The 26524-nt window shown below is 34.2% G+C and overlaps 9 protein-coding genes and 1 non-coding gene across 10 annotated transcripts in view; 4 read left to right on the top strand and 6 right to left on the bottom strand.

The window, feature by feature from the left end:
- NAEGRDRAFT_78999 (GPI anchored protein) overlaps positions 1 to 1698 on the bottom strand; it is a 2004-nt gene extending 306 nt beyond the window's left edge. The window contains exons 1-2 of the mRNA XM_002679386.1: positions 1638 to 1698; positions 1 to 1483 (exon numbers count right to left, since the gene is read on the bottom strand). Of these exons, the coding sequence (XP_002679432.1) occupies positions 1 to 1481 (1481 nt within the window). The 5' untranslated portion in view covers positions 1482 to 1483; positions 1638 to 1698. The remainder of the gene's footprint in view (positions 1484 to 1637) is intronic.
- A 169-nt stretch (positions 1699 to 1867) lies between these two features.
- NAEGRDRAFT_47524 (uncharacterized protein) lies at positions 1868 to 3463 on the bottom strand (the record flags this gene model as incomplete). The annotated part of the gene is made up of 1 exon (XM_002679385.1): positions 1868 to 3463. One exon carries the CDS (start codon positions 3461 to 3463, stop codon positions 1868 to 1870), a length of 1596 nt encoding a protein of 531 aa, XP_002679431.1.
- A 116-nt stretch (positions 3464 to 3579) lies between these two features.
- On the bottom strand, positions 3580 to 5904 carry NAEGRDRAFT_31990 (uncharacterized protein; the record flags this gene model as incomplete). Its single annotated transcript, XM_002679384.1, has 3 exons — positions 3580 to 4811; positions 4854 to 5752; positions 5801 to 5904. The coding sequence occupies 3 exons, from the start codon at positions 5902 to 5904 to the stop codon at positions 3580 to 3582; spliced, it is 2235 nt and encodes a 744-aa protein (XP_002679430.1).
- A 1377-nt stretch (positions 5905 to 7281) lies between these two features.
- On the bottom strand, positions 7282 to 8024 carry NAEGRDRAFT_65159 (uncharacterized protein; the record flags this gene model as incomplete). The annotated part of the gene is made up of 2 exons (XM_002679383.1): positions 7282 to 7803; positions 7941 to 8024. 2 exons carry the CDS (start codon positions 8022 to 8024, stop codon positions 7282 to 7284), a joined length of 606 nt encoding a protein of 201 aa, XP_002679429.1.
- Positions 8025 to 14452: 6428 nt separating this feature from the next.
- Positions 14453 to 14884, top strand: NAEGRDRAFT_32020 (uncharacterized protein; the record flags this gene model as incomplete). The annotated part of the gene is made up of 1 exon (XM_002679508.1): positions 14453 to 14884. One exon carries the CDS (start codon positions 14453 to 14455, stop codon positions 14882 to 14884), a length of 432 nt encoding a protein of 143 aa, XP_002679554.1.
- A 153-nt stretch (positions 14885 to 15037) lies between these two features.
- Positions 15038 to 20499, bottom strand: NAEGRDRAFT_78996 (villin; the record flags this gene model as incomplete). The annotated part of the gene is made up of 3 exons (XM_002679382.1): positions 15038 to 19609; positions 19725 to 20218; positions 20262 to 20499. The coding sequence occupies 3 exons, from the start codon at positions 20497 to 20499 to the stop codon at positions 15074 to 15076; spliced, it is 5268 nt and encodes a 1755-aa protein (XP_002679428.1). The 3' UTR covers positions 15038 to 15073.
- Positions 20500 to 20958: 459 nt separating this feature from the next.
- Positions 20959 to 22596, top strand: NAEGRDRAFT_47519 (uncharacterized protein; the record flags this gene model as incomplete). The annotated part of the gene is made up of 1 exon (XM_002679507.1): positions 20959 to 22596. One exon carries the CDS (start codon positions 20959 to 20961, stop codon positions 22594 to 22596), a length of 1638 nt encoding a protein of 545 aa, XP_002679553.1.
- Positions 22597 to 22702: 106 nt separating this feature from the next.
- NAEGRDRAFT_47518 (uncharacterized protein) lies at positions 22703 to 25027 on the bottom strand (the record flags this gene model as incomplete). The annotated part of the gene is made up of 1 exon (XM_002679381.1): positions 22703 to 25027. The coding sequence occupies one exon, from the start codon at positions 25025 to 25027 to the stop codon at positions 22703 to 22705; it is 2325 nt and encodes a 774-aa protein (XP_002679427.1).
- A 248-nt stretch (positions 25028 to 25275) lies between these two features.
- On the top strand, positions 25276 to 25349 carry NAEGRDRAFT_t201. Its single transcript has one exon. It is a non-coding gene; the product is annotated as a tRNA-Thr (tRNA).
- A 109-nt stretch (positions 25350 to 25458) lies between these two features.
- Positions 25459 to 26448, top strand: NAEGRDRAFT_65153 (uncharacterized protein; the record flags this gene model as incomplete). The annotated part of the gene is made up of 1 exon (XM_002679506.1): positions 25459 to 26448. One exon carries the CDS (start codon positions 25459 to 25461, stop codon positions 26446 to 26448), a length of 990 nt encoding a protein of 329 aa, XP_002679552.1.
- Positions 26449 to 26524: the final 76 nt, after the last annotated feature.

Below are 26524 nucleotides of genomic sequence, written 5' to 3'. Positions count from 1 at the left end.
ATTGCAGATCCTGTAATGTTTGTACTTTCAGTGCTTCCATAAACTCCTTGCATTTTGGCTCCTTGAATGGTTGTCAAATACCACATGAGTCCAATATTTTGATCAGCAAGTACAGGTGGGAATGATCCATATGGAGTTACAATGGTTGTATATTCGATTGGTTGACTGGCTATTTGTGCAATACCACAAGCAGATGAGTATGGAGGTGAATAATCTCCTCTTTTAACTGGAACTGTTACACTGGCAAACAATCCAGGAATTCCATTTTCAATACTGTTAACAAGTCTAGCCCTTTCACCATTCAAGAAAATTCTATTATTGACAGGGACGGATTGATATGGCAACATGAGATACTTCCACTTTTCATGTGAACTATACCAAAAACCTTGTTCAACAAGAATATCTCCATAGAGTTTCGACTTGTATTTAACAGCACGAGTCTGGGATCTCTTGGCTAACCAAATCTTATTTCTCTCATCAAGTGAATAACCAGATGCAGCCCAGTCAGCTTTCAAATCAATAAAGAAATCCATCAATTCTCCTTCATAAGGATCATTTAAATAACAGGAACCATCACTTTGATAATTATTTGGATTATATGGACTACCATAAATATTCTTAATCTTGGCAACACATCTCACATGTCCATTACCATCGTAAAATATTGGAAGAACTGTTTGAGTGAGTTTCTTAATTCTAGCAGCAATAATATCTGCAAGATCGAGTCCAATTTGTTGTTGTCTCAAAACTTGTTCAACAGCAATCAAACCCCAAATCATTTGTCCATTGTCTAGAGATGGAACTCTATCTGTCCATCCATCCAATAGTCCAGCACCTTCATCACTCACAGTGAACCATGGCAACAATCCACCAAAGCCAGGATATTGATTATCAAACTTTTCATAACTTTGCAGCTTGGCTCTGAGTGAGGAGAGAATGAATTGTTGCACTCTATTATCTTGTGAATCCTTGATTGATTCGTAGGATCTCAATAATTGTTGATTCTTCTTGGCAGAAAAGGCAAATCTCACATTCGATTGTGATTCCATTGAAGACTTGAAGAAATTCATTGCAATTTTATCACCATTCAATCCCAAAGCAATCATATCCAAATGAAGTGATTCTTTTGAAGCAGCTGAGAAATCATGAAGTGGATCATGCAATTCTGAAGTATCATAATCAATCTGATGTCCATCATAGGTCAATCCAGAAATCATATTGAGTCCAACTCCATGCGTAGCAAATTTACCTTCCCAATGACTAACATTCATCAAAAACTGTTGTGCTCTTATCGAATTATTATAAAAATCAGCAATTGAATATTCAAGTGCAAATCTACATGGATAATTTTCTGCTTCTTCAATTGACTTGGCATGAACTAATGATTCCTGCAAACACATCATCATCAGCACACCCACCACAACCAACACAATTCTACCAACAAAATCCCATTTTGTTAACTTTCCACTTTTACTTTTCATTCCTTTAAATTTTCCCAATTCGAATAGTACATTTATGATCATGAAAAGGATGATAATGATCATCATCGGCATCATCATCACATACCATAGAAAAGGAACCAATTTATTCCGAACCAAATGAACCATGAAAATGATCATCATCAAATGTGTGCTTACCTCTGTGTGGAGATATTTTAAACAAATGCAAAGAGCAACAAATTTGTCCTTTCAGTTGTTGCTGCATTTTTTTAAAGTTTTTTCGTTTTTCTTTGAAAACTCTAATTTTTGATTACAATAATGATAATCGAATATTGGAAATAATTGAGTTTCATGCCTTTGGATTGATTTGGAAAGATATTTTGCAAATATCAGAGTTTCAGTTTACAATCAACTACTACTTGGTGAAATTAGTTGGTGATTGTAAATTCTGTTACAACGGCGTGATGGTCGCTTGGTGCCTTGTATGGATCATTTTCATAGTGATATTCGCTTGCTTTTCCATCAATGATGAAATTCGAAACGTTTACAATACTGGAGCCGAAATCTCTGAATAGAATATAGTCAATTCTCTTTTTGTAATCACCATTGGTGCTGAATGTGAGCTCATTGGCGAGTGTAAATTCGTCTAAGAGTTTTGAAGTATGCGAGAGTGAATTTCTCATAGAAATATACGAATCAGTCCACTTTCCATCAATAAGCATGTTGGAATAGGCTGCTTCTTGAGGTTCCAAATTGAAATCTCCACAAACCACTTGAATAGTTGGCTTTCCACTACTGCTACTACTAGATTCCACATTCAAATTTGCAAATCGATTAATATCCAAAACATTTTGATTTCTCTCATGTTCTTTCAATGAGAGATGAGTATTGAAAATATCAGCAGTGATGAAAGAGTTCATGTGTGGAATTAAAATTCTTGCCCGCACACAAATTCTTTGGTGAGTGGAAGAATCTGATAAATCTCTGTAGAGGAGTGTGTAATCTGCCTCAATGATTGGATATTTGGAGAAGATTGCAAGACCTTCCTCTTGCATTGTTGGTGGAACGTCCATGTAGAAGGGTTGCACGTAGCTCATGGCAGGTCTTGAGTGATAGTGAATATAGCCCAATTGTGAGAGTGCCTTCTTGATGTGAATGAGTTGATATTCATCTTCAAATATAAATTCATGGAAATTATTGAGCTTTTTCAAATCCTTCTTTTCATCTAGTCGAACTTCTTGGAAACAAATGACATCTGGTTGATTTCTTTCTATAACTTTGATCATTTTCATCAATCTCTTAATCCAATTTCCTTCATAGTTGTGAATATTATATGACATGATTTTCAAACTTGTTGTTTTAGGAAGTTCAGTCTTTGTCTTTAACATGGATGGTGAAATATTCAATTCCCATCTCTTTCCTGTAATGTACCAATTCAATTTGTTTGGAGAATGTTGAAAATTATAAATAATTCTAGAATTCATAATTGAATTCAAAACAGAATCATCAAAATTCAAACCATGTAAATACTCAATTTCTTCCCTTGGTAAATGTCCCATTTTCACACGAGTTTCAAATAAAAGTCCCATCCAAACCTTCACTAAATCCCACATAAATTGACCATCCCTTGATGCTGGAAAGTACATTTGACTTTCCTCTTCCTGATTATAAGTGTGAAATAAAAAACTTCCCTTCACAATTTCAAAAGATTGCAAATACCAAAATTCTTGTTGAAAATTCAAGCATTGCTCATTAGAAAATGATTGTACAAAATCCTCAAATATTTCCTGTTTCATTTCTGTCATCCACTTGATGTATTGAGGAGAGAGGGAGAAGTTTCCGAGTAGATTAAGTTCTGGGCTTCGGGATAATAAATTTAAAACATTTCCATATTCTAGATGTTTGAAATTTGCATGATATTCCGATCCACATTCACAATATTTGTTTTTCCTTTCCTCCACTAATAAAATTAACTGCAACGAGAAAAGTAGGAGTGTGAAAAGGGCAGCTGAGATTTTTATCATTTTTTTAAATTTGGATTTTTTAAAGATTTCCAAGAATTGCTTGAATCAATGCACTCATTGAATGTTTTGATATTTAAATAATTATTTATTGAACAATGAAAATAAATTACAATAGTTTAAGCCAAATACTTGTAAGTTTGTCTGTCGTTTTCATCTCTTTCCAAATATTCTCTTTCAATCAAGTTTTCAATTCTCTTCTTGATCAAATTAGGAGCAGGCATGAATCTTTGTTGAAGTTGTGAAGTAGCTTCCAAAACCAAGTCACGGTGAGTCATGACCTTTCTAGACTTCATAATACGAACAATGACAGCATCAACGACCATCTTACGTTCTTCTTCAACTTGTTGATTGATCTTGGAGGCACCTTCTTCAGTTTGCTTAGTCATTGGTGGCATGGCATTCATCTTCAACTTTCTTGACTTGAACAAATTGTTAGTAGCAAAGATTGTTGTTGCTGAAATGGTAAATTTCTTCTTATCACCTTCTGCAGTGGATTGTTGTTGATCTTCAGAAGCCTTGACAGTCAAAACTTTAGCAACCTTCTTATATTGTTCACCATCATCAAGTGGCTTTGTAAGTTGGATAAGATTCTTCTTGAGTTCAGCAGCTGGAATCTTTGTTGATGTTTCAATTTCCTTGTATGTGAGTTTTTCATTGTCATTGAAAAGGAGGAGAACAGCCATTTGGAATGTTGAAGCAGTAATTTCAAACTTTTGAGTAAAACCATTCATAATAATAGAGGCATTACCCAATTGATATTGCCAAGTTAACTTTCTACCATTGTGTTGACCTTGATAAAAGTCATTGAAAACATTCATAGATTTGTTAATATCTTGTTCTGAGAATTCAATCTTGTATGAAGTAGTACCTGGCCATGAACCTTGAGTCAAAACTTGAATATTCATATCAATAGGTGGTCTCGTTCTATATTCATTCCATTGACCCATCAAATCCTTACTCAACTTGATATCCTTGAACATATTTTCAAGACGTGTTGTGAATTGAACACCAAATTCAGTCTTCAACTTGGATAAGAACAACTTTTCAGCATCATCAGATGCACATCTTTCTTCCAAGAGACGAACAGCCAAATGTTCCTTGTAGTACTTTTCGAAAATATCCTTATCCTTGACGTGTCTGAAAATCATAATAACTTGATCAAAGAATGTATCAAGTTGTTCTTCTTCAATTTGTTGTTTACCCTTCTTGAGTTTCTTATCCAACAATAATGAAAGATATTCAGAGAATTTTTCGTTTTGATTTACAACTCTATCAAAAGCATCCTTTGTAGCCTTTGAGAAATCCTTATCTCTAATGAAAGTATTTGTCTTTCTGGTCTTACTGATACCTCCACCAACAGTAGCAGCACCTTGTCTAGTACTGAATGAACGTAAAAGTAATTCATCATAGTAAACTCTCAATTGAATAATTTCAGTAACCAAAGTAATATAATCATTATTCTTTTCTTCACTTGTGACAATAGCCAAACCTTGTTCAGTGACATATTCACGATAAATATTAATAGTTGGTTCTAAAGCACCTTCAACCAAACCCAAAACATCATAAACAAGACGTAATTCAGTTTCCTTCTTATCTTTCAACATGACCAAAACACCACTACCTTCCTTATTAACAACAGAATCCTTATATCTTGTAATGAATTCTTCTTTAACAACATTTTCAATCTTATTCCTCGTCTCTGGATCCAAACAACGATCAGCTCTATCAGTTTCTTCCTTTAAACGTTGTTGGATCTTCTTCAAATAATCTACAGCTGTACAAGAATCGAAAATTTTCTCAGCTTCAATTTTGTAGTAAATATGTGATTCACTTAAGAATTTAGATTCAAAGACAGGAATGTAAACCTTTTCCTTGTCAATTTCCACCATCATTTGGGTGAGAGAACGAAGCAAGAATTTGTCAGCAGGTTCAATATTGTCTCTTTCCTTTCTAATTATCGATAGCATAATAGATTGAACTCTATCAGTCAATTTGATCAAAACTTCTTCTCTGAAAATAAAGATACCCAATTCGAAAACGGTCTTAATTTTGTTGTCGTGAGTTGATTGACGTTCAACCCATTGTTCATCCAAGAACAAGAGCAAATCTCTAATAGTACAAGCAGCCTTTCTGTACTTTTTCCATACAGTCAAAAGGTGTGGAAGGAATGTAATTTCCTTTTGTTGATTAATGTCATTACAGACGCCCTTTGTATGTTTAGAAATAGTTTGTCTGACTTTATCATAGAGTTTTTCACCATACTTTTTAGTAACTAATTTATATGCAAGACTGATGATGATCGGATTGTTATTATACAATATGATCAATTCTACTTACTCAAACAACTTTTGATAATCCATAACAGCAGCTCTTTCTTCGTAGATCTCATCGATAGCTGATGTGAGAATTTCAATAGTCTTGTTGGCCTCATCCAAAGGCATTTCATTGGTCTGTGCCAAAATTTTCTTTGGGATTCTCAACATTTTCTATATATTATTTGTAATATATATCCATTTGATGATGTTGTTATTGTTGTTGTTGTATCAAAGATCAAAAGTATTAGCGTGATGATTATTGTTGTTGTATGATAAATGTTTTTGATCATCAAAAAAATTTCCAATAAAACCAAAACATCCATATATAACATCAAAATGTTAACAATGTCATTCCAACATCAACAACAATCCATCAAAACAAATAGCCACTTACCTCTCTCTTTGATCAATGTGTTGCCTTTCGCAGTGTGATTACCCAATTTTTTTTAAATATGATTTGAATATTTATTTTTAAAACAATGGTCGCCAAGTTCCTCTGCAGAAATTTCCAGCAGGCAATTTTGAATGATGATTTTGTTACCCAACTTCCTCTCTCCATCACCTAGCAGCTGCACAGTGAAGTGGAACTTGTGTGTTATTTTGCACAACTTTGTGATGGGACATTTTCAAGGTTGAACTCTCTTTGTAAAGTGTTTAGAAGAGAGAATTTGCACTAATCTACAGTTCTGTCTATTCCAATTTCACTCCTCTATGTTGGTTAGTCTAGAGAACAAGATACTAATTTTGATTTTGTGGGGATAATTTGTTTTATTTACAAACATTTTGATTCAATGCTAATCGAATTGAATCTCTATTGGAAAGCCAAATAAACTTGGGCTTAACAGAATGGCTGAAAATCATGTGAATTGATGATTTAAAGAATATCGAATAATACAATGAATGCATAGATTACTCCTTAAAAGAGGGTTAGGATGGCCGAAATATACAAGTGAAGACCAATTGATTTTTTCTAAAGTTTAGTTTCATATATTTACCAAATAAACATGTCATTAAACTATATGAATAATAATTTAATACGTACAACTGCAACAGTAACTGGTGGCATGAAGATTGCGAAAATAATTAAAACAATGAGATCTAATTGAGAAAGAGTTTGGGTAGTCATGGTTATTTGATTTTTTTTGTTGTTTGTGAAAATCGTTGTTGGAGGAATAACGTTGAATTTATGGCCGAAATGTTTCGAATTTACTTCGTTGTGATGTCCTTTTTTTCGTTTGATTCGGCATGAGGCCCAATTAGGCATTCAGTTTTGTAACTCAGGATATTGAGAGAAATTGTTTTTGGACAAATCATGTTTGTTTTCTGTAAACGAAAGGTTTAATTGAGCATGTACACAAGTTCGAAACTTGAAAATGGTTTGATAGTTGAATATTTTTAATTGCCTTAATTGTGTACAACTAGTTGTAAAGTTTTACAATCTATTTCCAAGTACAAAGCAGTTTCTAATTGTTCGTTCATCTGTCATACTCATAAATTTATTCCTTACAGACTGGACTCAATAAAGTTCTGTACACATTGAATAAAACGAATAGCATTCTTTCTCTTCATTCTTAATTCTTCTTCTCCATCAACATCTACATTGTCCAATTCCAATAAACACCTAGTTAAATATTCATCAACTTTTTTCCTTTCATAATCATATTTCTTTTCACCCAATTCCTCTTTTTTATCTTTCAAAGCTTGTGCCTCCTTTTCCAGAGTTTCTGCTTTCTGTTGAATTTGTTCAATTTTAGAAAGAGCAACTTGTTGCTTGGTAAGTGTTGGCTGTTTGTTTGATTGTTGTGTTGGTTGTTGTACATTTTCCGAAACATTAGTGGCATTAGATGTAGGATTATTGGTTGCTGGCAACTTCTTTCCAACTACTACTATTGCCAGACTCGGATTAATATTCAAATCGGAAATAACACTCGTATCATCAGTTAATTCCTTTCCTTGATAGACAAGCTTTACTGTTTCCAATTGATATTGAAGATGTTCAGCAACTCGTGTTCTAACAGTGTGAACCTAATAATATAATTATTATCCAATTAAATTAATAATACATCCAAATTCAAAATAATATTAATGCATCATCATATGTTGTATGGCGGAAATAATTTTAAAATTCAATTCCAATCATCTATAATTTCAATGTTACGTACAGTATCATTACTCATCAATTGCAACTGAAATTGCTTCTTTGTAATTGTCTTGAATGTGAGAGTTACCTCCGAATTGCCCATCATTTATTTTTTTTTTTGATTTTTTAAAGATTTTTTCAAATCCAAATTATATTTACATTATTAAATCGAATTGATGGAACGGAAATGTAAATTACAACATTTTATAATTCCATTTGGTTTCTTCTATCCAAATATTAATTTGTTTTTAATTTAATTTTATTAAAAATTTGAGTTTTTTATTAAAATTAAAAAAAAATGGCAAAGAAGGCTGCTTCCGATAAAGCCTCAACATCTTTGGCAACAACAACAACAAACGGAAAATCAGAGACTGCAGATACTAAATCATCAACCACAAAAGCTAAAAAAACAACTCAGAATGTTCCACAGGAAAGTGCTAGGTCAACTCTCTGGTTTAGTGTTATTAGATTTTCTGCACTTAGTTTACCATTCATATTGTTAGCCTATTTTTCTCTTCTCTATGTTCAATATAGTCAACTACCACCATATGATGCTGATCCTTATTTTGATAGTCAATTAAATTTGTTGAAGAAGAAGAGTGCTGATTCGGAATTGGATAAATTTATGAAATCAAAACAAGTGATTGAAGTGAAAAGTGAAAGTGGATCAGTGGAAAGAGTTATAGAGGATTCTGGAAGATTTCTCTCATCGGATTCATCCAGCTATATTTATGAAAGAGTTAAATATTCTGAAAATTACAAAGAAAAAGGTGTAAATGGTATTATTATATTTGTTCACAACATTGGTTCACACCAAGGAGCAATTATTGATGAAGCTGAGGAGAGTGAATGGATTGAAAAGTCATTAATATTGAAGAATGGATTTATAATTTATAGATATGATATGAGAGGATCTGGAAAATCATCAGGCCCACGTTGCTTCATTGTTTCCAGTAGTAATTCTACAGCATTCGAATATTTGAATGATTTCCATCAAGTTGTTGGTGAAAGAATGAACAATTTGAAGGAAAATTTAGAAATTGGTCAAGTTCCAATTGTTGTCATTTCAGAATCTCTCGGATCATTGATTACACTCCACTATGAAACATCCTATCCTAACAAACACAAAATCGATGGCCTCACATTCGTTTCTCTTCCTTCCATTACATCAACTCAATATACAGATGAACGTTCTTTTGATAAGGCCCCAGGAAAAATATTACCACCACACAAGGATGTACTCATGAGAATGACACTCCATTATGTGCCTTCCTATCCAGCCAGAAGTCTTTTACCTCCTCTCAATTATACATGCAGAGTCGCAAAGCGTATAAAGAAGCTCACATCAGACAAACTCAGATATTCAGGAGCCTCAATTTTTGCAGAGACACAATTGTATAACCTCATCAATAGTTTTATCTACTTCTCTAGTTATGAAGAAGTTCATAAGAGTATCAGATCTGATTCTAGATATTCCATTAAGGGAGTTGGTGGTGTTGAATTGATGGTCAATCCAGACATGTGGACCATTACAACAGCAAAAACTATTTTGGATTTATTGGAAAAAGTGAATCAAGGTGAAACATTGACCAATTTAAAAAATCCAAACATTCTCTTATTGCACGGAGTATATGATTATGTGACGCCAATTGCAAACCTTAGACGTATCGAATATCTTTCCAAGAGAAATTGTCCTGATTGCCAAAGAAAAGTAATTGACTATGATAAGAGTATGTTGGATCTTCTCAATGACATGCAATCAGAAAAGGTCAAGTTGGATATTGAAAATTGGCTCAACCAAATTATTGTTAAATAAGATTTATAACTTGATAGAGAAATTTTTGATAAAATTATTTATTGATTAGATTTAAGGGCAGAATTGATTAATTCCAAATCGTCATCGGTCATAACAGATTCAAGGGTTGGATCAAACTCTAAAGTACTAAGCTTACAAACACCCTTTTCAGTAGATTCTTGGATGGTGGTGGCAAGTTTGTGGAGAGAGCTGGCTTCGAATTTCCAATCTCTAATCTTGAGACTCTTACAAGTGTCATTTGTTGAAATGAAAGAGCATAAGGCATCTAAAACTTCATCTCCCTTGAATTCATCTGAAATATCCAAGGTAGTCATTGTCTTGTTAGTGGAGAGAGTTTGAAGCAAACTTGTCATATCTTCTTGAGTGAGAGCACATCCATCAAAAATAATCGATCTCAATGAAGGAGTATTATTCAAGGATTCGAATAAGAGACTAATCTTTTCTCTTGGCAAATCAGAAAGAGTTTCAAGGAATCCACTATCAATCAATGGTACGAAAATATCAATAGTTTCAACGTTATCATTTTGCAACTTGTGGATGAGCTTATCTAAGGCATCAGATGATTCGGTCAATGTGATTTTAGGTTGGTGAGTGGTACTAGTACTTGTACTTGAATTCTTCAACTTGGATTGCAATTCTTCAATGATCTTCTTGAGAGCAGCAACTTCTTCTTGTTTGGTCTTTTCTTGGGCTTCCAATTGTTCTTTGAATTCCTTTTCTTTCTTTTCTTGTTGTTCAGTTTGTTCAGAAATTGTCTTGGAGAGTTGGGTAATTTTCTCCTCTGATTCGTGTTTCAACTTGTTGTTTTCCTTTTGGAGTTGTTGAACTTCATTATCGTGATTACTGCTATTTCCTCCCTTTCCATTATTCTTCTTCTTTCCATTATTGTTATTGTTGCTATTCGATTGTTTGACCTTTGATTCCAATTCAGTGATTTGAGTTTGCTTTTCTTTCATGGACTTTTTCAAGTCGTTAATTGTACTCAAATGAGTTTGGACTTCGGATTCTAATTTCTGGACAGTCTTTTCAGATTCTTCCTTCTTGCTTTGCAATTCGGTGAATTGTTGAGTGGAGGCAGTAAGTTTTGATTCCAATTCCTTAATTTGGTTTTCAATCTTGGCGATTGTTTCTGTCTTTTCTTGTAATTCTTGCAAAACTTGGCTGTTGGAAGTTTCCTTTTGGTTGACTAATTCCTTAAGAGTTTGAATTTCAGCATCCTTTGTTTGAGAAGCTTCAGCGAGTGCTTGAGTAGATTGTTGCTTTTCCTTTTCGAGTTGTTCAGTCAAGGATTGGGCAGCAGATTCCTTTTGAGAAACCAAATCTTTCAATTCTCCAGCTTGAGTTTCAAGGGTTGCAATCGTTTCTGTGGCAGTTGTTAATTGTTGCTTGGTTGATTCCAATGATGAAGAGGATTCAGAGAGGTCTTGCTTGTATTTGGCAAGTTCAGCAGTCAATAAAGAAACTTGTTCCGAAACCTTTCCTAATTCAGATTCCTTTTCAGATAATTGCTTCTTTACAGAGTTGACTTGTTCAGTGAAATCAGAAATTTCCTTGGATTGATTATTGGCAGCATCTTGCAAAGATTTGATTTGACTTTCCAATTCGCTAACCTTTTGGGTCTTTTGAGTTTCAGCTTCTTGTGTAGAATCGAGCTTCTTGGAGATGTCTGAAATAGAAGAGTTGGCTTGTTTTAATTCTTCTTCCAATTGAGTGACCTTCTTTGATGTTTGGCTCAATTCTTCGCTTTGAGTTTGTTTCTCCTTTTCCAAATTAGCCAAAGAGTTCTTCAAGGATTGAATTTCAGAATCCTTGTTTTGAACTTGATCATTCAAAGATTGAATTTGGTTTTGCAATTGTTCTTTGGATTCTTCAAGGGATTTGATGGTAGCTTGCAATTGTTGAGCTTCTTGTTGTGAGGTTTCAAGAGAGTTCTTTGCTGTGTTGAGTTGTTCAGTGACGGATTGAATGGTTTCTTGAGATTTGACGTCCTTTTCATTGAGTGATGAAATTGATTGATCGAGGTTCTGAATCTTTTCTTCGCTTTCCTTCTTTAATTGATTGAGTGAATTGGTCAATGTGGAAATTTCTTCGGTTTTCTTGTTAATTTCTGTTTGCTTTTGTTCCAAATCCTTCTTATAATTTTCCAACAAGGTGTGTTCCTTGTTTACTTCATCAGAAGCATTAGTCAATTGAACCTTCAATGAAGACAATTCTTGTTCAACCTTTTGCTTTTCTTCAGTGAGACTCTTGATTGATGCAGAAGATTCAGATGAAAGAGTTTCAAGTTGAGTTTGCAATTGAGAAATTGATTGTTCCTTTGAGGCCATTTGATTATTCAATTGTTCAACTTGTGATTTGAGTTCGGAAATTTCCTTTTCCTTTTGTGAGAGTGTTGTCGAGAGGGAGGAGAGTTCAGTGACCTTTTCATTGAGAGAATTATTAACCTTGTTAATGGTATCATTCAATTCAGAGACAGTCTTCTTTTCTTCTTCGGTTTTCTTTTCCAAATCTTGTTGAACTTGTTGGAGTTTTGAGGAAACTTGTTCGAATTGCTTCTTGACAGCTTCCAATTGTTCAGAGAGTGAATCCTTATCGGAGAGGAGAGTTGCTTTCTCATTGGAGAGTTGATTAATTTCCATCAACAATCCTTCTGATCTTTTGACGCTGGATTGAAGTTCCTTTTCAGTTTGGGAGACAACTTCTCTTGATTGTTGGAGTTCATTGTCGAGAGTGCTTGACTTGGTCATCAAATCTTCAATTTGTTTCTTTAAACTATTGATAGTTTCAGTAAATTGACATTCTAATTGTGAGGTATCCTTCAAGAGAGTTGAAATCTTTTCACTGTTTTGCTTGATTTCACTTTCCTTTTCATTAATGATAGAATCCTTATCAGTGAGAATGTGTTTCAAGTTTTCTAAAGTAGTACCGATATTGTCAATTTGTGAATTATTTGAAGAAACTGATTGTTCAAGTTGTGTTATTCTTTCATTCTTTTCACTCAATTCATTTTCAAGGTTCTTCTTTTCACTCAACAAATCTTCAACTTGTTTCTCCTTTTCTTCAACTTGTTCTCTCAATTTAGTCACTTCATGTTCCTTCTTTTGCATTGAATCAGAGGTAATACCTTGAATACGTTTCATACTCTCAGAATATAAATTCTTAACATTATTCAATTGATTGTCAAGACTTGTAATTTGTTCATTCTTTTCATTGAATTCTGATTCTAATTCTACTTCACGTTTCTTTAATTTGTTAATTTCCAAATTGAGAACTTCTTGTTCTTTCAATTTTGTCTTTAAAACATTTTCTAATTCTAACGTATTTTGTTTAACATATTGAGTGTGATCGTGTTTTTCCTTTTCAAGTAAATTCTTGAGATTGGTAATCTCTAATTGTGTCTTGTTTTGTAATTCTTTAATTGCCAAACTCTTTTCACTTTCTAATTTGGAAAGATGAAGAGAATTCTCTTGATTCAACTTTTCCATTTTGGTTTTATAATTTTCTTGAATGCTTTTCAATTCATTGTCCTTTTCCTTGGTAGTTTGTTGAAGAAGAATTTCCTTTTCCTTGATGAGTGTTTTTAATTGTTCCAAATCCTTCTCCAATTTTTCAATTTGTTCTATATTATGTTGTTCAACCCGATAATTCACCATGGTGATGAATAAATATTCGAAAATAAAACACATATGGTGATGAATAAATATTCGAAAGTATTCGAATAAACATATGGTCGTTTAGATAACACACAAAACAAATAATAAACAACTTACCATACGATGAAGCATCATGTTTCTTTGTAGTACTTGTTGATTGCTCAAGTTTCTTCTGTAATTCTCCATTCTTCATAAACAACAATCCATTAACTAAACCACTAACACCCAACAATGCAGCTGAGCCAATGAGAAGAGGTGAAGGTTGTGACATTTTTTTTCTCAAGATGATGGTTGAAGGGTGCCAATCAATATTTGGACTTATTTGCAGCGATGAGCATTTTGACTAATTATGGGCACTTTCGAATAAGAAAGGTGTTGAAAGAAAAAAGTGAAATTGAAACAATGTTTAATATTTCAAAGAGGTCATCATAAGAATTCAGATCAGAGTGCATTGGAAAGTTAATGATAGAATGAAATAAAAATGGAAGGAACATGAATGGGTGTTGGACTTTCTCTCTTTCAGAAACTTTGAGGCTATTGTAAAGATTAGGTTGAATAATCAAGAATAGTTCACGATGGAATGAAAAGAAAGTATTGAAAACTTTCTTTTTTATTTCAAATATTCAAAAAAAAATTTATTCGAATCTTGTCTAATAATTTGAACAAAGATATCAATTACAATCAATTTTCTCGCCCATTCTTTTGGTTTCATTAAAATCCTCAATTTTCCCTTCCATTCAACTAAAAATATGATCAAAAAGAACACGTCACCCCACTTTACAAAATGCATTTTCAAAAATCCACAAAATGTGCATTTTCAAAAATGTACTTCAATAGTTTCATGTAATTATCCCACACACTTCCTCAACTAGCTCCAAAAATACAACAAACTTCGATCACAGAACACGTCACCCCACTTTACAATGAAAATTTCAAGCATCCAATCAGAAAAAACTCAAATTTCTCTATAAATTTCTCAATTTGCAGCAGAAATGATAATTTTCAAACAAAAAAAAGCAAAACAACAAGTTTTCTCAATCATCAATTAAACTCTTCAGAATTTTAATGAGCCAAACTCATCCAATCCAAGTCGGAAATATTAAGAAAGGATCACATGTAATAATTCAAGGATTTCCTTGCAAAGTTATCGATTTTGCCTGCTCCAAGCCAGGTAAACATGGTAGCTCAAAGATGCACTTGACAGCATCTGATATCTTCACTGGAAGAAAGTATGAAGCCATTCATCCAACTGATTTGACCATCTATGCTCCATTCGTTACCAAGAAGGAGTATGAATTCATTGATTTCAATGAGGAGGACGGTTACTTGAATTTGATGAATGATGAAGGTCAAGAAAAGACTGATTTGCAAATCAAGGACAAGAACTTGTTGAAAAAGTTTAAAGCAGCTATGGAAGGTGGTGATGCAAAGACATTCACTGTTTATACCATCTCTGCTATGGGTGTTGAACATGTTTATGATATCAAGGAAAATTAATTTACTTCTTGAGTAGTTGCTGAAATGGTTATTGGTTTGGAGTTGTAAAATAATGTGTTTCTCCAAATAGTAACTATTATTGAATCAATAAATAGTTTGTGTTTTGGTTCATTTGTGTTTCGTATAAGAATAAAATTTTATAATTTGTTTGTTCTCACACCAGAGTTTGAAAGATTTTTAATAATGAATTTAGAACAAGTAGACCTTTCTCTTTTCAGATTCTTGTTTCCACTTGGAAAGATTTGCAAATTCCTCTCTACCCATATTGAAAACCATTTGGAACTCCTCACTACTCAAATATTCTTCCAATTTGGTGGCATCAACTCCTGCTGGTAATTGTTCTGAAAGTAGGGTCTTGTAGGAATAGGTCTTTCTTGCATATTCCTTGATCATATCCATGGCAGGAATGACAACTTCCTTATTTACAACATTTGGATTATTGTTAGAATAATTGACAATGTACTTGTCACGATAGGAAGACCAAGCATGGAAGGCAGTCTTGAATGAGCTAGGTTCTTGACAGGTATGTGTCACTTGTAAAAGCATTTCACCATTATTGTAATGTTTCACACAGTATTTCATGGCTGTTTCCAGTGCTACCTTTTGAACATGATGTTGAGAGTAAGATCCAAACCAAACGAAGCAACCAGCTTCCTGGGCATCGAGGAAGAAAACTCCAAATATATCCAAATCATCCTGACTATAATTGTAAATTCTTTCAACATCAACAACACCTGTAGCTCCAGAAAATTGATACAATTTAGGAACTATTCTCTTCTTGATATTGTCTGATTGAGATTTGATGTACTTCTTGATTGGTGCTGCAGAAAGTCCAGTCAAACCAAATAATTTCCACAAGGCATCCTTTTCTGCTCCTTCATCTACTGAAATAAGTTTGGATGGTAATTTTAACACATCCAATGCTATGTGAGCAGCGAGTTCGAGCTCCTTTTGATTGTGATACTTGCCCTTCCACAAGTAACATTCCTTCTTGTCCTTTGTACATACTAAGAGACAGTGATTAGAATTGAAAAGACGGGAAAGTTGTTCCACGTTTTTGAATTCATTTGGTGAGAGGTCAACTTGAATAGCTTTGGTCTTTTCAAGCTTTTCATTGTCAGCAATTGGAGATTTTACACATCGAACATCGTAAATAATCAAATTCTCCAAAGCTTGTTGGAATCCCTTCTTGTTTGGATCTTCATTTGTGGCTGATGAAGCAGCTACACCTCCTATTCTCTTCCTAATTGGAATAGTCTCAGGAGCTGTTGTAATGCACTTTCCAGTATTGATAATGAGTGAATCCAAACCTAAATGTGAATGGAACATGGACAAGAAATGTCTAGTTTCCTTTTGTTGAACTATTCTTATTTGAGGAGCATCTCCACCTTGCAAATCAATATTAGAAACATCGATGGTTAGCAATGCAGAAGCACCCTTCTCATTGGTAGAACAATCTCTTCCTTGCCAAAAGTAGATTATATGTTTTGCCTTATTAAACTTGATATACTTGAATAAGATGACGAAACTGTCTCCACTAAATAATTGTCCATAGAATTTAGAGTCGAATTCAACCTTCTCGAATCCTTCAACTCTCCAAATAAAGACCTCGTTCTGGTCAGAGAGGGATTCATCGTGGAACATGGCTTCCCTTGGAGCAATCGATGCATTTAACATTTGATCAACATCAATTTCATGTTGTTCTCTCTTGGCAGCAATATTGCCCTTGCCTTGTTTTTCTTCAAGAGCTGCACTTGAAACAGCAATTGGAAGAGCACCTGCATAATCTGACATTTTCTCCTTGAATAGAATTGGTTCAGAGTGTTCAACAATTTTACACACGCTGGTCCAAATTGGTCTCTTGTCTTGTTGTTCGAGTTTGGAAGCGAATTTTCTTCCAAATGAACGTTGTTGCTTGGATGAGAATTTTCCTTCCCAAATGTAAATTTCACTCCAACAATCCAAAACATAGACAAAGTTAGAGTTGAAATCTTTCAATGCCGGTTGACCACCTCTACTAACAATTTTCAATTGATACTTTCCATATTCATCTTGTCTCTTTGGATCTGCAGTCATGTCAAACTTGTGTTCAGTGAAACCAATTCTGAAGAGAATGGTTCTCTTATCAATGTATTCTTCGAATTCCTTGTCGTCACCTCCTGCCTTCTTATCTGGAATTGCTTTAAGGAAATCTTCCTTCTTGAATGATGGATCCTTGTATTCGGAAAATATGGCATTCCAGAATTGTCTCTCCAACTCCTTTTCATCATCCTTTCCTTCATCCATAATCAGAATTTTAGCATTACCTCCTCTTTCCTTGAGTTTCAAATTGGTAGCAACATCTAAACCTCTGGCCTTCTTGAAACGAGATGTCTGTTTACCATTCCACACATAAATTGTTGCTCCACAATCGAGAACGAAAATATCTCCAGAATTGACACTCTTTGGTGAAAGTTCAACTTTTCTACTTCTAATCTTCTTGTCACCCTTGATTTGAATGAGAACTTTTTGTCTTCCTGCTTTGACTTCATTAGGATCATATTCGTTGACAAAACCCTTATCATCTCCCTGATTGAAAGATGACAATTCAGTTTCAGAAGTCACAAGAGTAACTTTGATTTCTTCGTAATATAATTTGGAGCCATTAAACATTAAGGCCATCTCTGCTTGTTCTTTTGTCTTGAACTTGATAAATCCACTAAAGTTTGTAGATTTGTTTTGATCACGCCACAGTTTGATCTTTTGAATGGTACCAAATGTTCCAAACAAATCACGTAAATCTTGTTTCGAACATTGAGGGCTAAGATTATCAACCTTTACAAAGCCAGCTTCATAAACTTCATCATCTGACAAAACTTGAACATTAATCTTGTTAGCATCAAATGTAGATTGGTTGAGTACGACAGCTGCCAAAGCAGAACTCTTTTGATGGTAAGTCACAAGAGCAAATCCTTCCTTTGGATCAATGAAAGTATTATCAATCTTACCAAAGACTGAGAATAAATCTTCTATATCTTCATTGGCAATAGAGCTAGAAATTGGCCATACTTGAATTTTACCAATTCCTTCATCGACTGGAGTGACAGATTCTTCAATTTTTTCTGGTTCTTCATGAGCAACAAGACCAAGTTTATCCAAGAGCTTTTCCTCTTCTGAAGCACCAAGCTTGATAGCTCCACTATTGATACCGACCATTTCAAAGATTGACTCTTTTTGTTGATCATCATTTGCTAAAAAGTAAATGATATTTCTGTCCTTCTTTGATTTTCCTTCAAATCTCAAAGTAAAACACAAATTCTTTTCGTCTCCATTGAGAGCCATGCTATCACAAAATTCACAAGCATCAACATTTTCATAGACCTTGTAATGAGAAAGAGAATCAAAGAACTGGGAGGATCCTTTTCTTGATGGGAATTTCAAAGCAGTCTCAGGCACGCTTGCCTTTCTACTAGCATACAAGAGAATGTAATCCTCTGTAATGCTTAACCATCTCTTTGCCCAATAGGCAGGAATATCATCCTCATGTTCCTTGAGTTGTAAAATGTAACCCTTGAATGTCTTGTTGTTCTTTACAATATCCTTCTTTTTACAGAGCTTCATAATGGTTTCAACCCATGATTTGACAGTTTCATCAGAATCACTCGATAAGAATAGGGTGACATTGTCATTCTGAACAATATCTGTGTACATGACTTCAATTGTTTGATTGTCTGAGAATTTTTCATCTCCCAAAGTGTAAGCTTTGTGCATGTAGACGAGTTGGTGAAGGAAAATCACTCCACAATTCTTGGATCTTGAATATTTGGAAATGAATTCATTTCTATTCAAATTGGATTCCTTATTGGAAATTTCATCTCTGATTGTTTTGACCTGAGAAGGACTCTCACCATAAATAATTACGCTATTCGTATCCGAATTGTTCTTTGTCTTGTGGAGGGCAAAGAAGAATCGTTTCCATTTCATCTCCTTGAGAAGCCAAATATTCAAATAACTATTCAAATAGAAACCGTATGAATTGATAAGGAGTGAGTCCGAAAATTCATCACTTGCTTTGGTATTGAGTCCATTATCAACTGAGGGAGCAGATTTTAAGGCATACGATCTTCCTCTTGCTATTTTTGTGCCAGTTGATACAGTTGGTGAGGATTCTTGTTCTGGTGGTCTCAATGAAATAAGGTCTTGCATACAGCTCTTTCCTCCAAACCAATCAGCTGATGACAAGTTTGATGGTTTTCCACTTGGAACTGGCGGATACAAGTCCTCTTGGAAGATGTCGGCTTGTTCCTTCTTTCTTGGAACGTAAAAATTGAAAGTTTCCACACTCTCCACATTCAACTTCATAAAACGAGCCACCTCGAATGATTTCGTATCACACAAACGTTTTGGCAACATGGCAAGACCAGTATTGGTTGTGGTAAGCTTAAATTCACTCAAATAGTGAACGTACGGCTCTGAATTACTATCAATTTCATAAACTCTCATCTTGGTATCTCCCTTACCAGCCAAATATAAAAGATGAGATGAAGAATCATAGAATGGGAAGAGCTGGGTTGGTGTCATGTCATTGATTGTTTCTCTTGTGAGAGGACCCTTTCTCATACCTTTTCTCAAATCCCACAAGGCAAATTCACGAGATCCAGATCCATTGAAACCAACTGTGAAAAATTGATCGTGATTGGTACAAACAACTCTGAAACCCTTCTTACCATCGTGAGCTTTTCCTGACTGTTATTTTCCCATTCATTATTTTCCAAACCAATATTGAACATAATAATATTCGAATAAATTTTACAAATTAAATCCAATGAAATTAATCTTTGAAAATTATGAGAAAACTTACCACAATTGCATACTTTGTTCTAGGATCATAAACTCTTGCCACAGTATCTCTGCTCGAGGTATATAAAACTGATGCAGTTGAAGACCAATCCCACGATTGAACCATATCATCAAAATCATCCCTCAAAACAATCATATCTTTCTGTGTTGTGATATCCCAAATTCTCAAAGTATTATCTCCACTCGCACTCACGAAAATATTATTCACACTCGGATGGAAATCTCCTGTATTGACCTTCTTATCATGACCTTTCAATGTGATAACTTGTTGTAAATCTTCACAATGTCCATGAATTGTTTGTTCCTTTTGTGTAATTTTCCAAATTTTAACAGTACAATCTGCTGAACATGTTGAAAATAGATGAGTGCCATCAGATGGAAGAAATGGAGAGAAGGAGTGATCGTGAACAAGTCCTGAGTGTTCAGATAAGAGTGGTGGACTGGCATTTGCTCTTCTAACTTTTGAATCCTCAGCAATATTTGAATGTTTCATAACTTAAATGACATTTGGCAATTTGATCATCAAAATAAAACCTACTAATCACACTACCATATGTTCCGAATGGTAAAGCAAAAAAGTCCTGATTACAACTGATAACTGTTGATTCGGCTGAACATGCTGCCTTGTTGATTTTTGATAAATTTGTGAATTGAAGTTCTTTCTTTTGCTCTTGTCCGTAAATGTTTTTATAGATGGAGGGACGAGAGAACTGAAAGACACTAGCACTGTGTATCCTCCTATGTGAGGCAGTTGCTGATGTCCCCGAGTTTAACATTTTTTTATTTGATGATTGTTGACAGGTTGATGAGTGAAGGATTACACGACATGATCCAAAAAAAAACATTAAGTTTCTACACGTTGCTAAAGGACCTTACTCAAATTTTCATTATTTAAAGAAAACACTTTTTTACACCTTATTTGTATTTCGTCCAATTCAACGAAAGTGAGCTTCAAATATTCAAAGAATTGGCGTTGATGGGATGAGGGAAAATACCACCCCAGGCCAATATAAATCCTTACTTCATCCCGAATAATAAAGTAATTGGGATATCTATAAAAGTATTTCTTTTCGTCCAAACACTGTGGCGATTGACCAGTTTTGAATGATTCATTAACCCACGCCTCTATCAACGAGTGTCAAAAACTTAGTAATCATAGCACGGTGCTATAGTGCTTGAGAATTATTTGTGCATCTCTTCTTCGCCTAGGTGGTAAGAAGTATTCGCTTAAAAAAATGTCGTCACCTTTAAAGCTATTAATGAAGAGACGAAGCCAGAATCGATCTTTTGGTGACGGCAAACAGTCGCCAACAAAGTTTGACCCAAAGAAATATTCAGTACAGTTTGATGCCCTATTGCAAGTAGATGATGCCAGAGAACATTTCTTCAGTTATCTGATTAATGTTTCTGATTGTCAAGAAATAGTTGTCTTTCTTAAGGATTTCGAACAATATAAGCATGAATACAAGTTGAAAACCATCCGAAAGAAGGCACTTTTCAAAACTGAAAAGATGGAAGCTTCACTCCAAACCAATATCAATTATTTGTACAATAACTTTCGAGCATTCTTTAAGAAACATTTAGAAAGTTTTACCCTTAACTTATCGAGTACCCTCATCCAAAAAGCCAAAGAGATGAATGAAGAACTTGAGAATCTCATGAAAAGCAAACTGAGCCGTGTGAGTTCGCTGCCATCTCTCAAAGAATCTCGCTCAAGTAGTAACACCACCACAAATAGAATACTGCAATTACTTAATCCTGAGTTTACTTTTGAGGGTATACGACTTTCCATATTGCACGATATGATGCAAGATCAATTTCCAAGGTATTTAACGAGCAATGATTTACAAGAATTGTTAACAGAGCAAGGTGAAGAATTCACCCGTCGTATAGCCATAAGTAACGAAAAGGGAAGGATTGACTTTCGAATGAAATCCAATGATTTTGTTGGTGATGAAATCACTCCAAGATACATCTATGGAGCTTTTTCTCTATCTGAGGCCTCAGATTGCTGGGAATTGGTTCACGAGTCACAGGAGCCATCCGTACTATCGACCTATCTCTCTAATACTGACTTTAGTATTGGCAAGCGAGAAACAACTGGCCTCAAATGTTACAAACATGTCTTCAATTTGGACATGGAGAGAGATTTCATCTTTGCCTTGTATGCCTCATCAGAGAGTAGATGTAAATTAGATATTGAAGAGAAATCTCACCTTCTCGGCTTCAAAAGTGGCACACAAAACAAGACCCTCTCCTGTACAAAGAGTAAGACCATTCTCTCCTTTGACTATGCAGGAATTAAGATGAAGGACAGAGCTCTCTACACTACCAATGCAACAGTCTACGATGCAGAATTGGATTGCATCATAACCATTCACAAAAGCTATGGTGATAACAACAATGAATTGGAACAATCGGAGAATGAAGTGAGAGCTGATGCTCTTGTAGTTCGTTTCTTCTATCGATTGGGTCCTCACTCCACAAGGCTGATTGTTATTGTCTTTTCCGATATGAAGTTTCCATTGCAAACCTCCATGTTCTCTACCATGATGATTAAAAGGAGAGCAAAGGCTTTGAGAACATCATTACTCGATGCAGCACCATTATTCTATGAAAAGTGGTTGGATTACAGGAGTAGGCAATATTTGGTGAATCAACATGATGATGGCAACGATGAGAATAATTATCCTCCATCGCAACCACAACAACAACAACAGCAGGAAGAAGAAGATTGCATGTTGAATGTCGACAAAATGTTTCGCATCAGTAATGATGATGAATTTTTAGCCTATCGATGCTTGAAGGAAAACATTCAGACCTTTGGCTCTTGCGAGTGGTACAAAGCCTATCGAGAACAGAAAGGAAGTTGATTTTTTTTAAATCATAAATTTTTATTATTTTATTATTAATTGTTAAAATTTGTAACGGCTAGAAAATCAGGGAAGCAATGGGATTCTTGTTATCTTTGTTGTCATCTTAATTCATTGCATAGGGGTTTCTGGTTTGCTGCTTACAATCTAGGAGATATTGAGTCCATACTCTTTTTTCAAAATCAGCTGATACTCTCTCATACCATACATTATCAGTGGTTACAGAAGATGGAGGCCTGTAGGGTGCCCAATCATCAGCTGCCATATCTAGGGAGCTAAACTTTCTAACAGCTAGTTGACGAGCTCTTAGAATTGTTAAGAGATCATTTTGTCTTTCTTGAGAGGCATATTCTAATACACTCCAAGATGATTTCACTGCAAGAAGAACTAGATTTTCATCATTTCTGATAGCTTCTGAAGCAAATTGAAGCATTTCTCCATTATATGACAAGAGTTTCTCAAAGAGATTACAATCAGAACTAATTTCTTCTGATAACGATGGAATAGAATAGACTGGTGCTCTACTCATTGCAAAATTCAAAAGTATTTCAGGATCATTCCAGTCAATATCCTTGTTTTCGTCAAAATATCCAGATTTCAATGCTTCCAATACGAGTTCTCTGTTTGATTTCAAAGAATCATTGGCATAAAGTAAAGTAGAGCCATCTTGTTTAACCGATTGCATTACAATTTCAAAATCTTGTTTCAATAAATCGCTAGCAAATGCTAGAGCGTGACACTTATTAGAAACAGCTTTCAAAACTAACTCTCTATCTGATTTCATTTCCGCATTGGCATGTTCTAAAAGTAATCCGTTCAATTCAATGGCACTTCGTAAAAATTCATCTCCAAAAGGTGTAATGAAATGAGCTACCAAGTTCAAATCAACTGAGGGGTTTTCTTTCAAAAATTCCAACAAAAATTCTTTGTTTCGATTGAGAGGAGTATTTTCTAATTGCTTTGGATTCTTCTTCAACATTGGCATGACAATTTCCTTATCAACTTTAAACTGATCTGGAAGAATTGAAATATTGGAAAGTAATTCATTCTTGGCTGCCAATAGAATGATTTTTCTATTTGATAATATATCTAGAGAGGCATTTTCAAATTGGGTAACTTCTAAATCAAATTTTTCTTCATTGGACCAACTTTCTAAAGCTTCCATTGTGATTTCAGAATTTTGAAGAATAATCTCCCAATCCCATTCGATTCTCCTTGTTGGATTTTTTTTACAATTCCAATAGGCATTGATGATTTCTGTATCTGTTTTATATTGAGCTGGTACTTTGATCCGTAAATGATTTTGTAGCAGACATTTCAAAGTGAATTCTCTATTTTCTAATAAAGATGCTGGAGGATTGCAATTACAGTCTTTGGTATAGGCAAAAACATAAAAATCAATGTCCTCTCCCATGTAATTCTTGAAATAGTTATAAAGATGATAGTTTGAATCATTATGTACAATATCAATGATTGTTTCACGGCAAGATTTAGCAAATTGTAACTTCACTTCTTCTGGTAGGTCTTTAAAAACGTGCGGATAGTTCTTCACTGCAACCTTAACAACATCCATATCATATTGCATTTCACTATCCAGATTTGTTAATCTGGAACCATATTTTTCAACAATATTTAAACAGATTTCTTTGTCTTTGGCAAATCGTTTAGGAATATAGGACCAATGATTTGTTTTGGAATATTCTAATGCTAGCTCTCTTGTCAAAAGGGGAGAGTTATACAAGTGATCCAAAGAAAGACCATATTTGAGTGCTTTTAACATTAATTCATCATCCACAATTTCTTTTCCACATCTGGTCACTATCTCTGGGTTGATTTCAATAATTTTTGAGATGAATTCTCGGTTGTTTTTCAATCTCTCAGAAAGACTATCCATTTCAGACGTACCGCACCATTCAGAAAAGCAAAATGCAGCAAACTCTTCATTATCTCTCAATTTTTCACTGAGATAATAAAAGCAAAGTCTTTTCTTCTTACAACATTCCATCATAAGCTCTATATCTTCACTAAAATCGCTCAATATTTGTGTGATAATTTTCTCTGGAGAGTGTTTGTCTACCAGCGATTGCTTCTCATTTCTAATTGCCATCAAAATCAACTCTCTATCTTTCTGGAATTCTGGCAACATTTCATCAAATTGATAACCGTTAACACTCAGTGCAATTTTCATTAATTCTCGATCTCTCTTCCATCGATCCGATAAAAATTTCACACAACCACTACCAATATTACACTTTGAAATCAATTGAATTATTACTGATCGATACGGATCTGCAATCTCAAAACTATTCTTCATAACATGATTATGATAATTTCCGTGAAGTAAAATCTCCAACAATTCACATTCAAGTTGATAGGCACGATTTTTATGGGATCGGAAGGAATAATTTAAAGTATCATGAAACTTTCCCATCAGGTCATCATGCGAGTTTCCTATTGTTGATGTTTCATCAACAAGAAATGAAAATTTGACATCTGTGAGTGGGTGTTGCATTTTTTTTGAGTTTTGAAAAGTTCCAAACGAAATAATGAACATTCTCAACCATTGAAAGACTTGATTAAAAACAAAAACACAATTTAAGACAAATACGTATTCTTTAAATTCTAATCTTTGTTAATGATGGTTAGCACAATTTCATTAAGGGATTTTTAATGAATGTGGCCTTCCTAGCTCAGTTGGCAGTAGCGCTGTCCTAGTAAGACAGAGGTCTTGGGTTCGATTCCCAAGGGAGGCATCTTTTACATTGATTATTTTCATATCAAATATTTTGGAACTTCCATTTTGATTTGTATTGATAGAATTTAAATATCTTAATTAGAGATCTTTTTTTAAGATAGAAAAAAATGCAAAAACTCAGACCCCTCCCATTTTCTCATCTCTCGAAAAATCAATTTTTTTCCAATCAATTTTTCTTGATCAAGAATTTCCGATCATTTTCTACAACAACTATTCTATCATCAGTAAATGAACAACAACAACAATCCAATAATTCTACAGAAAATATGATGAAGAGATTAAATCCTAATCGTCAATTTAAACAATTTTGGAATAGTTCATGGTGTGGAAAGTATGATGCAATAACAAGTGCTGCTTTTGATTCGTTAAAGCTATTTGGAAACAATCCGAAGGAATTAACATTGGACAATCAGTTGGAAATGAAATATTTACCAATTATTATTCATAGAAAATGTGATGGAAAGATTATTAGACAACCTGGATTGTACAAAACATTATTTTCAATTTATCCAAGTTATGATTGTTTTGGATATGGTATTCATAGTGAATTGTCGAAAAAATTGTATTGTTCCAATGTCAAGACATTGAACGAGTTCAATAATAGAAGATTGGAATATTCGAAAGCAATAGAATATATGGAAAAGGCCAAGGAAGACTTTTCCAATATTCTTCTTCCAATGAAAATGATTCCAATTAGTGAAATGGATGTCTGGCAATGGTTCAAAGGTCATTCAACACAAGAACACGATGTTCTCATCATCAAGTACATGGACACTGAAAGTTTAATTGAAATATTCGTACAATTAGCAAATTATTGTAATGAATCTTCCATTCTATTTGAAGTTCCATTCCAAAGATTTCCAATTCAAATAAGTTTTGCAAATGAATTTCAAAAATCCGTTATTCAATCAGCCATTGAACAAGCTCTACAAAGAACTGAAGATGAAAAATTCAGTAAACAAGACGTAGATCTCATGAAACAATTCCTCAATAAGCCTGACATTTTAGCAAGTGAAAAGATGGGAAATATTTATTTCCCCAAGATGAGAAATAACTTGTTGTCACTTTCTGAATTCTTCCTATTGTTTATCCTATAACTTTTTGGATATATGTATGGAGTCATAATATTTGAGTGGTCATGTCTAGTCAAGTATAATGAATATGGAATAGTTT

This window comes from Naegleria gruberi (assembly GCF_000004985.1).
Source record: "Naegleria gruberi genomic scaffold NAEGRscaffold_13, whole genome shotgun sequence".
NCBI classification, from domain to species: domain Eukaryota; phylum Heterolobosea; class Eutetramitea; order Acrasida; family Naegleriidae; genus Naegleria; species Naegleria gruberi.
The sequence above is the reverse complement of the archived record's forward strand: the minus strand, read 5'-3'. Positions and strand labels throughout refer to the sequence as shown.